Raw genomic sequence first — 12,450 nt, 5'->3', positions numbered from 1 at the left:
AGGAGTGCAGGGCTGGGGGACTGAAGCAGGAGCGCGGGGCCGGGGGACTGAAGCAGGAGTGTGGGGTGGCAGGAGCACGAGGTGGGGAGCCAGGCGTGCCCCACGTGGGTGACCCGCTCCCCCGACACCTCCTGCGGGAACAGCCACCGCTGCAGGGGACGAGGATGTGGTGCTGTTTGGGATTCTGTGAGAGTCTGGCACAGGCCAATAAGCCAGGAAAACATGTTGGTTAATGTTCGGCAGCTATGTGTCTGAGGTTACCTTGAGTGTCCTCCTCTTCGTCTGTTGACTCACCTTGTTCAAACAGGATCTGCAGCCCCGGGTTTCTGTGTTCGCTCTGATGTGGCTGCTGCTCGCTCAGTCCTCCTCAGCCGGCTCCTGGGGTGGCTGTGCTGGGGGACTGGGGAGGGGGAGACGAAATGAAGTGGGTGGGTTTAGGAGTGTGAACATAAGCTCGAACTAGGACTGTGGTGAGCTTGAGGTAACTGCAGCTCAGCGAATATGGCAATCGCCTGATGGCACTTGCCAAAGGGATCATTGGGAGTTGTCTTCACTGTGTGGCCAAAGACCAGCCTGGTTCAGTCTTTATTGACTTTAAATGCTGCTTCAGCAAAACTACTTCCTCCGGGTGTTTTGGACAACAGTTTTTCCATACTGCCATGGTCTTTCGCACACTGCTGAAGTGGACGTTACAATGCAGAGTGCAGCAGAAACCCAGAATGATGTTTTCCTTGCCTCTTAGCACCTTCTCTTTTTTAAGGAGATCCCTTCTTTTCCCAGGGCCCTACAGGAGTTTAGTGGGCAAATGATGCTGTTCTTACGGCTGGAGGTGCAAGGGGAAATGTAACTCAGCTCCTCCTGTTTACGCACTAGTAGTCTGCATACCTTTTAGAAAGAAATCGCTCCTATTTTTCAGTCCATGGATTGCGATACATATTGAGGTCATTTTCCAATTCGTGAAACCATAGTGCATATGTTGAAACCTAGGTACTTCTGTAGCAGAACTTACTAAAATGCCAGTAAACCCAGTTTAAAGTGAATTATTATTTAAGTTCACATATTAAAAAAACTTTTAAAATTTACTCTTTATAAACAGAAAAATGGGTAATGTTTCTCAAATAACTTCTGCTAGCTGACGTTTGTTTCACATTCTTATTCACCAACTAACAATCTCTTTGTTATGGAAACTTTTAATGTTTAAAATTTACTGTTTCTAATTTCTATCTATGATGCTTTCACGTTATGACTCAGACTTAAAATCTTTCTCCAGCATTTGAAATGACTGTGTGTGTTCTATGTGCTGGCTAGAAAATCGGGTTCCTCTGAGGAACGGTCTCTGCAGCCAGAGGTACAAGCCTGGTGGCTCCAAACATCTGCGGGAACTTGCTGCGGCGGAAAAACTGGCGTCCGCAAAAATTCAACTAAAGGTATGATTTTTATAGTATTTGTCATGTGAATGACTTTAAAATGTAATGTTCGTATTTCTTGTCAGTGGCCCAAGGAATCTGCGAATGAGTAGGGACAGCAATTGCTGTAACTGCTCTGCAGAACGGGGCAAAAGATGGAAGTTTATCGCAGTCAGTGTTATTGTGATTTCCTTGAATCGGAGGTGCAGGATGTGTTTGCACGCTGGTTCCCCGAAGCCAGGAGCAGCGTGTATTTCAGTGCGGCTGTCCCGGCGCGGCTGCCCCGCCGCTGCTCCTTCCGGCTCCGGGGAAACAGCGAGACACACTACTCCAGAAACACCGCAGAGCGGCTCCCGAGCGTGGGACGGCTTGCAGTGTGTAACACTGTGACTCTCGGGGTGTCACCATTTTGAAAAGGCAGTCACATCGCCAGAGAAAAGTGACTTCTGAAGAAACGGACACTGGTGCACAGTCAGCTGAAATAGTTCCTTTGGGCCGAGAAACAATGGAAGAGTGGAAAACGTATCGATTTGAAAGAGACTGCTCCAGCAGTAACGTCATTCGAATGCTTTTTCAGAGAAGTGCAAATGCAGCCGAAGGATTACACGGTTTTGATGCTCAACCTGGGCTACCGTGGCCATTTGTGTCTCAGTCCTTGGCCGTTCCCCTGCACAGCCAACTCGTGGGTGGCCTTTGGAATGGAAGAGCGCGCCGAGAGTGCGGAAACCACGCAGACCGCGGTGACGGGAGTGTGCTGGCGTGGCTGGCAAGGGGACCTGATCACCGAGGGCTTTGGCGTATATAAAATATAACTGAGGTCTTCATTCAGACAGGAGAAAAAATACATACTTTCTTTATAGTATTGCTTCCTTTAATGCAGATGAGTATAATACATCAAAAGTTCTGACAACTATTTCATGAATCGGCAGTACAAAATCCTACTGAATTCATTCAAGCATTAAACTAATTTTTTGTCATCTGTCTTTTGGTATTTCACCTTTTCAAGTGCTTTCCAACCGAGTAGGCAGTACAATATATCTGCGGAAAGCTCCGCAGAGAATAGAACGTGTCCCTCCTACTGCTTTTTGTTGCTGATTCAGGCTGTGCCGTGTTTGAGGTGCTGAGCTCCTCCTCCGTTCGGGTAGAACCAGGGCAGCAAATGGTCAATCGGTTGACCGTTTCAGAAAGAAAAATACAGCATATACAGAAAGAAGCTAATATTGCACCAGTTCTGCATAAACGTCATTGCTGTTGTGGTAAAATAATTTGAAGAGCATATTAAACTTTGTCTACAGATCTACTACAACTTTTGTTTCCCTTTAGTTTTAGAATTGATTTGAAGATGTATTTATTTTCATATACTTTAAATACAGTATCCTGTTTGCTGAAGTCTGGTTTTATGCACCTAATAGTGATCAAGATGAAGCTATGAGGGATTTTTTTAAACATGAATATAGGCAAACAATAAAAATAGGGAGACATTGTCTTTGATCCAAAAGCGTCGTGGCACTGACCGAAAGCCTCAAGCAGGCGTGTGCAGACTCTTGCAGTGCAGTCACGTACGCAGCTTCCTCTGAACACCTTGTTTCTCAGCACAGTCACAAAATCTCTCCACAGCACCTATTGCAGCTCCTTGCTCAAATAATGCAAGTGCAGCAGGTTTGCTGCAAGAGCACAATGGATTCACCGCATTCTGGTTGTGGTGCTTCCTCCTGTGACTGTCTACAACCAGGCGTTTTCAAACGGATCTGCTGAGCTCAGATTCATTTGAGAGGTGTACGTGCTTCTGCTTTTAACTTCGGAGGTACTTTGTTTGGATGTAAGATTGCAGCTGTGGTTTGCGAGGTTCTTGCTCACCTGCACAGGAGTGCTGTGCCCGCCGGTCTGCAGCTTCCTCTGGAGGAGCCGCCGTGTCACCTGCCCGCGCAGGAGGGACAGGGGACACGCTGTGGGGTTTGCTCTGTGTGTTCTGACACGTGTGCCCATGCAGGAGGGACAGAGGACACGCTGTGGGGTTTGCTCTGTGTGTTCTGACACGTGTGCCCATGCAGGAGGGACAGAGGACACGCTGCAGGGGTTTGCTGTCCGTGCTCTGACACGTGTGCCCATGCAGGAGGGACGGAGGACACGCTGCAGGGGTTTGCTCTCCGTGCTCTAGCGTGGGTGGCGTGTCCTTGTGTGCAGCCATCACTGGACAGTGACACCCACTAAGCCTTTGAACAGGGCAGGTTGCTTGCACGTTGGGCAAGTGGAAAACCAGCGTTTCTTTCCTGAACTAGGTGTGGGGCGAGATGTTATTCATTTGTCTCTGTTACGAACTAGGGCAAGAGTTTCCAGATCCTTGTCCTGCCTTGCTGTGTCCTGCAGCAGCGGGATGTGTCTGTGTGAAGGCAGCTCGGAGAGGAAAGAAGAGAGGGGAAAGAGGAGAGGAGAGGGTGTGAGCTGCTGGAGCCTCTGCCATCACTGGGGCAGGGCCGGGGCTGGTGTTGGGGGTAGGACGGTTGCAAAAGGAGAAGGAGCAGGAAAGGAGCCGGTTCCGAGCTGAAATGCTTTGTGCCGAGTACCCGTGGAGAGGCCGGAGGGAGCCGTGGTGGCGGCAGAATGAGAAGCGACGTGTTCCGGGGCTCCCGGCTCCACAGGCGACTCCTGAGCCTTTCCCTCCGCTGTGGGGTGCCCTGAGGCCCCCGGCTGCCGCTCCAGCCCCTTCCCCGGCGGCCTGGCCTCTGCTTTAGCGGGAACTCCATCTGTCTCCAGACTGAGCGTTTCTGCGTTATCTGAAGGTGGAAGCAATGCTTCTGTGAAACCCTCAGACAGTGTCAGACCCTCTTAATCGGGTACATTTGGAAAAGCACTCTTTCCTGAGTAGTCAGTGTTTGAATTCTTTGTCTCAAAAGCCATGCTTTCACTCTTTGATCCCCGCCTGTGGAAGGTGCACTTTCCGTGCTCCTGCTCACCTTCCCCCGCTTCACCGCCCAGAAACGGGGGGGAAAGGAAAGAAGAAAATGTACTGCACTTTTTTGCCTTCTCCTCTTGTTTAATTGTAATTTGAAATGGTATATTTTTTTTCATGACAGTTGGTTACATTTGAACCTGCTGTTCTTTAGAAAAAAACAGTTTTGAAAAAGTCTTACAAGCTCACCATTCTGGAGTTAAAAGTTTCCATAGGAAGGTATTTGATAAAGCCATTGAACAGACTCAAAACACAAGCTTTAATTTTTCCTGCAGATTAAAAAAACAGAGCAAGTTTCAAAAATTAACAAAGAGCAGATGCTGCTGAAACAGCATCGGCAGGTGTGGTGGCAAGAGCATGAAAGACTGAGGGAGAACAGGTAAGAGCCGAGCAACTGTAATTAGCCGTTATTGAAGAAATACTGCAGCAGGCAGGGATCTAGTGCGACATACTTGATTTAATGTCCATACTTGGACATTAAGAGGAAACAATTAAAATAGCTGCACTGCAGACGATGTGTTGTGTGAGTGTGGGAGATGTGCTCTGCGGTGTGGGCTCTGCAGTGCGGGGTCTGCAGGGGATGGCTCTGCGGTGCGGGGTCTGCAGTGCGGGATCTGCAGGGGATGGCTCTGAGGTGCGGGATCTGCAGTGTGGGATCTGCAGGGGATGGCTCTGCGATGCGGGGTCTGCAGTGAGAGGTCTGCGGTGCGGGCTCTGCAGTGAGGGGTCTGCAGTGCAGGGTCCGCGGTGCGGGCTCTGCAGTGCGGGGTCTGCAGTGACAGGTCTGCAGGGGACGCGCCACGAGAGCAGGGCGGGGGTCTGCACGGCCCCTCGGGGATCCCGGAGCTGTCCAGCTGGCCCGTCCCGGCCGGAGAGCGGCTGTGTGCAGGAACAGCGAGCTCTCAGACACTCCTCCGTTCACGTCTGTCCCCAGATGTGCGTGCTGAGCTCACACCTGTAACAGGGACCACTAACATTGTTCTGGTCTTTACCTGTGTGTTATGTTACTCATGCAGCAGATTCACGGGAGCCCGGTTTTGCTCAGAGGAATGTGGCTTCTGTACCACCTTCTTGTCTGAGTCCTGCACTTCATACTTTTCCAGGCAGAGAATTTCGCTTTTTACTTAATTATTAGAGTATTTGAGGCTTATCATTCTTGAAAACGTAATGAATAAGAAATTAAAGCTTCTGTAAAACTCACATTCATACCTTCCAGGCAAAAAGTGGAAGCAGACATAAAGACTTTTCTGGATGAAGAAAGCCATAAACACGGCTTTTTTTCAGATATGAGTGACTTGGGTAAGAATTTTTTATTTATTTCTTGATTATTTGAGTTTTTAGATCCCTGTCATGACATGGTTAGATTTAGAATTTACATTGCTGCCTAGTATTTTGTGTATTTGAGAAAGCTTTGTTTCATTTGGTATAGAGCGTAAATTATCAAAGGAGTGGGACACACACCAAGCAAATACTGTAGCTCCTATCTGGCAGCTAAAGGAAGATTTGAAGTCCAGGCTGTCTGAGATGCAGTGTTACCCCCCAGAAGAGTCCCCTCTGAAATCTAAAGTCAATCCACTTGACATGTTACAGCAGGTTGGTATTTTACCTTCATTTTTACAATTAATTATCACTGTATTTTTAGCATTTTCATTTATTTTTCTGTAATACGTTGAGAACATAACTCACATTCGCAGTATCCAGTAAGCTCTATACTTGCTCCACTGAGGTCTGTCAAAGCACAGCAGTGTAGAGCTGCAGATCTCTCGTACTACGAGAAAGAAGTTACTCTAGTGTATTTCATGGAATAGATTGAATCTGTGAAGAAGCAACAGAAGGAAATTTTGGAATTCCTTGCCCTTGAAAGTCTGGCTTTGGAAAGAGAGCTTGAAGAACATAAACCAGAAGTAAGTTTTTCCTTACAAGTTTAATTAGCACTTTCTTGAGAGAGAGATGCTGCGTAGTCTGCTGAGCAGCGTGTTTTCATGACAGGCACTAGCATGTTCTTTTGAAGAGAAAAATGGACTTGTCCTTGAAGTTCCGTCGGCACTGCTGTCTCTGGAATGCCCCTGCCCGGACCTGAAGACCTTAATTATCGATGAATACCGAAAGCTTGCCGGTGCATACTGGTCCAGGCTTCAAGAGATCGATGAACAGTTACAAGTTTCATACAGGTAATGACATCTGGATTTCTCTTGTTGGGTATAAAATACATAACTAATGCATTGTGTGACCTATGGATGCCGCGGCTGCGCGTGCCGCTGGAGTCGGTCTGGCTTTCGCGCAGCAGAGAGCAGCTGGTGCGGGGAAGCGCTCGGTGCCGCCTTGCGCAGCCGGTGCCAAAGAGAGAGCTGAGGCGCTCCCCGTCAGCTCCGCGGAAACAACGCGCAAAGCGTTTTGTGGATCAAAGAGCAAACAGCCTGCTGTGCATCAGGCGTCCTCTTCACAGGCTTTGTATGACTAGCGGTGGTTCTTTGTGTGCGGTGGTGGCAGAGGCACAGCCCACGGGAGCAGGACAGGTCACCCCATTGGCATCAGCACCTGCTGGTATCGATAGCTGGGAGTGGATGAAATCAGAAACGAACCACCAGCAATTATCTCAGGCGTTTTATTTAAAGCCAGATCTTGGTATTTTTGTTTAATTTGCCTTCTGGTCTCCAAATCTTTCATGTGTTGCTCATTTAGGTTTCTATGTTTTAAGCCGCAACAATGTTAAAAATGTGTTTTCAATTACAAAAACCCAAGACTTTGTTGTTATAGAATTGCTTGGTTCCAAGACCTGGGCTTTCTAAAAGACAAAACACTGTTACCTCTTACTTTTATATTGGCTAATTTGCACAAAAATATTTTTATGTATGTAAAGATACAACTTTGTGATTTAAGTGTTCTATAATTAATGGAACCAACCTTGATCCAACTAACACAGAGAAAACTGTCAAAACTGAGTGATGGATTTTTGACCTTGGTGTGTACCCACCGTACTCTACTGATTATATAGCCTCACTGAAGCCTCGGCAATTACTGTCATTGCTCTATACACAAAGATACCAAACACTCTCCTGCAATACATTTTTTTAGTAATTTTCCTACTTGGAGAAGGTGCTCAGAAGAACAATGTGATTAGACGATAACATGGTAATTTAGTCACTTTGTCTTAGCATTACTTCTGCTGGGCCTCTCTCATCATGTGCCTGACTGTACGGCGAGGAAAGCTGGTTAATACGGGTCTTCTGGCACAGCACAGCTCAGTGCCGAGCTGCTGGGACAGCCTGGAACAGAGAACTGGGAACGTGCATAGAATTTCCAAAGAAAAAACAGAATAAGACAGTATTCTGGTCTGCTGCATTCGTTGTGTGCTTTGTAGTCCTACTAGAATGCATGTTACAGTGTTTATTGCTTTTGGAAACTGGATAAGGATTTGGGTTTTTTTCCAAGGATAATATAGGATTATAATGTTTTATAATCTAAATTTGCTTCTTTTACTGCTGCTAACACACAAATCTTTGTGTTTGGGAAATACCCAAGTCCTGGGTTATCCCAGAAATGGTGGACTTGGAACTGGCATGTTAGTTGTAGCTGATGGTTCTCTAAGCACTGTTACGCTTTTGCCACAACGTCAAAAGGATGTCTGAATCAGGGAAAGAAGCGAAGGGTGAGTGGAGTCTCCCGTGTGCAGCGCTGCGTGCCCTGCAGCAGCCTGTGGGGCGGGCGGGACGGTGGGGCTACGCCACGCTGCTGCTCCCGGCCGTGCCTGCCCCGGCAGCACCGGCGCAGCGGCCGGGCCGGGCGCTCCCCGTGCGCACCGCACCGCTGCTGCGCCGCACCGGCCTCCCGCCGCCGCCCTGCGCTCCGCAGAGCCGCAGGGCCGGGATTAGCGCTGGCTACGGCTGCTCCAAGGGAAGCAGCTGCCCCGGGGCTGGCGAATGTGAGACAGTTGCTGTGTTTCAGTTCTGGCACGGAATGAAGATTGCACTGTTTTCTAGTAGAATGACTCACACAAGAGAAGCAAGCACTATGTTTAAAATTTGGGTCATGCATCCAGCCTTGTAAAAGGTTGTCAATATCTTGACACTGAAGAGCTGATAGTAGCTCAAATATTAAATGGAAAATGTGTTGGTGCTTCTCAAACTCATTGTAGATGAGATCTTCCTTTCTGGAATTTTACACAAGTTTAAGTGAGGTGACAACTTGAATTCAATCGGGCAGGATGTTTTGAAATTCTCCGTGCGTTTAATGGCAGCGAATACACAGGGCTGGGTCATGCCCTTTTCTTTTCTCTTTTTGGCTGTTTGTCTGTGAACAGCTGACAAATCTCAGCACAGCTGACAAACGTTGGCACTGCTGACAAACCGAGCATTGGTGGGCGGCTTGTCCCTACTTACAATAGACTGTTTGTGGCTCTAGCTCTTGCTCCCACAAACCTTCGTGTCTCTGGCTTGTTCCTGAGCAGTGCACGGCTGCGTTGTGAGATGGCTGTTAGTGCGCACAGATGCGTTGTTCGATGGCTGTTGGCGCACAGATGTGTTGTGAGATGGCTGTTAGTGCACAGATGCGTTGTTCGACGGCTGTTGGTGCACAGATGTGTTGTGAGATGGCTGTTAGAGGAGTGTCTGGGCCAGAGGGAACCTGGAGGGAGACGTGGGCTGCAGGAGCAGCAAGAGATGCAGGAGCAGCAAGGGCTGCGGCAGCTGGTCCAGCCGCCCCGTGTGCTGGAGGCGGAGGGGGTCGCTGGTTCTCTATCTGAGTGAAGAACAGCAGGAGCTTATGGTGGTTCTTCTGAAAAAAAAATAGGTAAAATATTGGGGCTGGAAAGACAAGAATGCCAGGTGTTATCTGAAGAAAAAGGTAGTTTTTGTACTCAGTTTGGCATCAGTAGAAGCAGTTGTGGTGAAGGAGATTTAAATCATAGCAAAGAATAATTAATTTGTTCATTAAAGTTATTCTTCAGAAAACCTATACCTCATTATATTAAATTATGACACAGATTCTAAAATTAATAAGTGAACTGATTTCATGGCAAAGCTCCTTCTAGAGAAAAGGAAAGAAGTGAAGACATTGACTCCAGAGGATGAGTTGCACGATGTTCTCCTGAGAAGCGGTAGATGTTGCAGAAATAGCACATCTGTCCAATAGCACCTCGGTGTCAGAGCTCGGGGCTCTGGAGAGCCGTGTCTGCTCTGCAGGACCTGCAGCTTGGAGGCTGCGCGATGTTCCTGCAGCCGTTCCGCAGTCCCTCTCACCTTCTTCAGACGCAGCGTTTGAAAAACCCTCAGCTCAGGCATCTATATTCATTGTATGTCATGGGAAACCTAAGCCATCACCTATAAGAAACACCTTCATTGCTCTTCTGCTTTTGCTAACGTAATTTCACTTGTTGTGTTGTCTCCAACATCTGCTGGGTAGCCGTCAGTCGCTGCAAACCACCTTTTTACAGGAGCCAGGTCTTTTCTCTCCCCTGTTTTGAATCACCCCAGTTATACTAGGGCTGATAGTTTGGCGTTTCTGTAGGAACATGGACTGGACGGAGGAAGATCAGTGGGTTTTTCAGGCCGTTATCCACCAGTACCCAAGCGATCTCCAGAGGAGGAGGATGCTGTACCTGGACGCGCTGCAGAGGTACCTTCCGCACAAATCCAGGCATGAGCTGGTCAGTCTTGTTTTAAACAGCACAGCAATTACAGAAATTCTTACATAAATCATGCAGTTAAGATTTGTGTTAAAAATGTTTATCAAAGGCTTTTACTTAAAGATTTCTTAATGATTCATTTTATGATGCACAGTGAGGAAGGGATGTCCCTGTCTTCAAAATGCGTAACTTGAAAACCCATCTCTTCCTCAGAGAAGCCCTGGGTGGTTTATAGTTCCACATAACTCTCTCAGCCAAATCCACGGGATCAGTGTGTTAGCGTTGCTTTGCTGTACAGTTTATAGCTGCGTCATGCTGCTCTGCTGCTCTTTGTGTTTTATTCCTTATGAGGATGTATAGCATTGTCACGCTGTCTAGGAATAGCTATTTTAATTGGACTGTGGCACATATATAGCAGGAAGGGAGGAAAGTTATCTCCTGCTCTCAGGGAGAGGCTATTTTTATATGCATAATGCCTTTCAAATTGATTGCCGATTCCTTTTATACTCCACAGTGACTAAGCACATAGCGGCTAATAGAGAAACCCATTGCAAGGCCAGGACACCTCAGGATGTCATAAGTAAAGTAGGAATCTTTTTTTATCTCTGCATGTATTTTTAGACCATCTACTTGCTGGGGTTTGAGGGCGGCCCAGTGCAAGAGAGCAGCAGCGAAGTGGTTCTGATAATTAGCAAAGTTGCACCAAAAATAAAGTTCTTGTGGATTTCAAAACTTTTGACCAGGAGAACTGGGGTAAATTAATTACCTGTTTCGTACAGTATAGGTATATTTTAAGCATAGCCATTATTAATGGGTTTCCATAATTCTTTGAAGGTTCATTTAAAATTTAAAAAGTCTAAATTTAAAAATCATAGTTCTGCATTAAATTGATACATCTTAACATGTATATGAGCTTGACAAATACAGCATTGTTACACCAGCACTAAGAACCTGTTGCTAAGTTGTTTGTGTTCCATGGGAGCGCTGAACTCGGAGGCTCTGCAGCCCGGAGGGCAGCTCGGCAGCCGCGTGCCGGCCCCGCGGCGCTCGCCGGGAGCTCCGGCCTCGCACCCGCCCACCGGAGTCTGCGGCAGCACTGGCAATGGGAACTTATGGTGCGCTGGCCTTTGTGCCATTGACCCAAAAGAAGGCCCGGAGGTGGCGGTACCACTTCATCTTAATCCAGCTGTGAGCTGATGGGAACATCTGTGAGCTGAGAGCAACATCTGCGAGCTGGGCACAGCCGGGTCAGCATCCCCTGTCCCTGCCAACAGCCAGAAACGGGTGTCAGAAATGGTTCCCTTGCCACGTGTGAGCAGACAGCCGTCTCCAGAACCTCCTTCAGCCCTGTCGCTTGTGATTGCTGGGATGTAAGATAGGTCCAAGCCTCTAATGCCTCAGTCTATGCAGCCTCACCTGATACGTCTTCTGTCAAGATCTCGAAGGGTGAATGTCCTCAGGAACCTCACTGAATAAGGCCAGCTAAGGTGTATTGAAGATTGAACACCATTTTTGTTGGGTGGTGACATTGGTGGTGGCAGTGCTAGAAATCTATGCTAGAAATCTAGCTGGCAAGCTAGAAATCTGTTTCCAAACTTCCTGTTAGGAAAGAAAACATGGAGCTACTTCTCATCTGCACTGCATTTGTGCAATTGCTTTAATTGGTGTTCTGTTTCTCTATAGATCGTAATTTCCTACAAAGAGCCTCATCTTGCTAAAAGTGCTCAATATCTCTGAAGATATATTGAAAGGACTTAATTGCATTTATGTACTTTAGGGCAGGAAGGAACCATTGCATTCAGTGTATTCATATCGCAAGAGCACAGTTCAGAAAAGAAGAGCGGGATGTCGCTGTGGCAGCGCCATGTGGCACAGGCAACGGAACAGCTGGAGTGGTGGCACCCACACCGGGGCTGCAGCTACCTGGCACCTGAGAGAGCTGCTGGGCACTAAGCTGTGGATTCCATAGGAGTACTTGAGATATGATAATTCAATCAGTCATTGTCAAGGTTTATGAAAGTATCTATTTCATTGATGCACAGTTTAAAACGTCTCTGATATGCTTTGCTTTCCCAGGTTGTCCACGAGGAAGCCTGGGGCGGTCAGCAGCTGGGCAGGAGCCGGCGCAGAGCCGTGCTGCTGGACTGGGCGCGGGCCAGGAGCGCCTTCCTGCTCAGGGCGGCCGCGAGCGCTGCCCGGGCCGCTGCGGCTCAGCAGGAGGCGGCGGCGCTGGCCGGGACGCGGCGGCGGCAGCAGCGGCTCTGCGCGGAGCTGAAAGCTCAGGTACGGTCCACCACACACCCACCGCGCCCTCCTCTGCTGGCTTTACCGTCGCATCCAAATTCAAGTCACAGTGCTTAAGTGAAGAAAAGTGAACTGAAGCTAGTTGTCATAATCCTGTTTTTACTGGCCTGGTGGTTGTTTTGGGTGGTTAGGAAAAAAGCAAACCGTAATCCCTTGGCAGAGATCAG

The 12,450-nt window shown here is 48.0% G+C and overlaps 1 protein-coding gene across 1 annotated transcript in view; it reads left to right on the top strand.

The window, feature by feature from the left end:
• CCDC148 (coiled-coil domain containing 148) overlaps positions 1–12,450 on the top strand; it is a gene marked incomplete at both ends in the record, with an annotated part of 51,849 nt that overhangs the window by 14,045 nt on the left and 25,354 nt on the right. Inside the window, 8 exons of the mRNA XM_080346980.1 lie at positions 1,309–1,427; positions 4,632–4,735; positions 5,573–5,655; positions 5,786–5,949; positions 6,165–6,260; positions 6,346–6,527; positions 9,862–10,000; positions 12,056–12,262. Of these exons, the coding sequence (XP_080203106.1) occupies positions 1,309–1,427; positions 4,632–4,735; positions 5,573–5,655; positions 5,786–5,949; positions 6,165–6,260; positions 6,346–6,527; positions 9,862–10,000; positions 12,056–12,262 (1,094 nt within the window). The remainder of the gene's footprint in view (positions 1–1,308; positions 1,428–4,631; positions 4,736–5,572; positions 5,656–5,785; positions 5,950–6,164; positions 6,261–6,345; positions 6,528–9,861; positions 10,001–12,055; positions 12,263–12,450) is intronic.

Source organism: Nesoenas mayeri (assembly GCF_963082525.1).
Source record: "Nesoenas mayeri genome assembly, chromosome: 6".
NCBI classification, from domain to species: domain Eukaryota; kingdom Metazoa; phylum Chordata; class Aves; order Columbiformes; family Columbidae; genus Nesoenas; species Nesoenas mayeri.
This window is presented reverse-complemented; position numbering and strand designations above follow the sequence as displayed.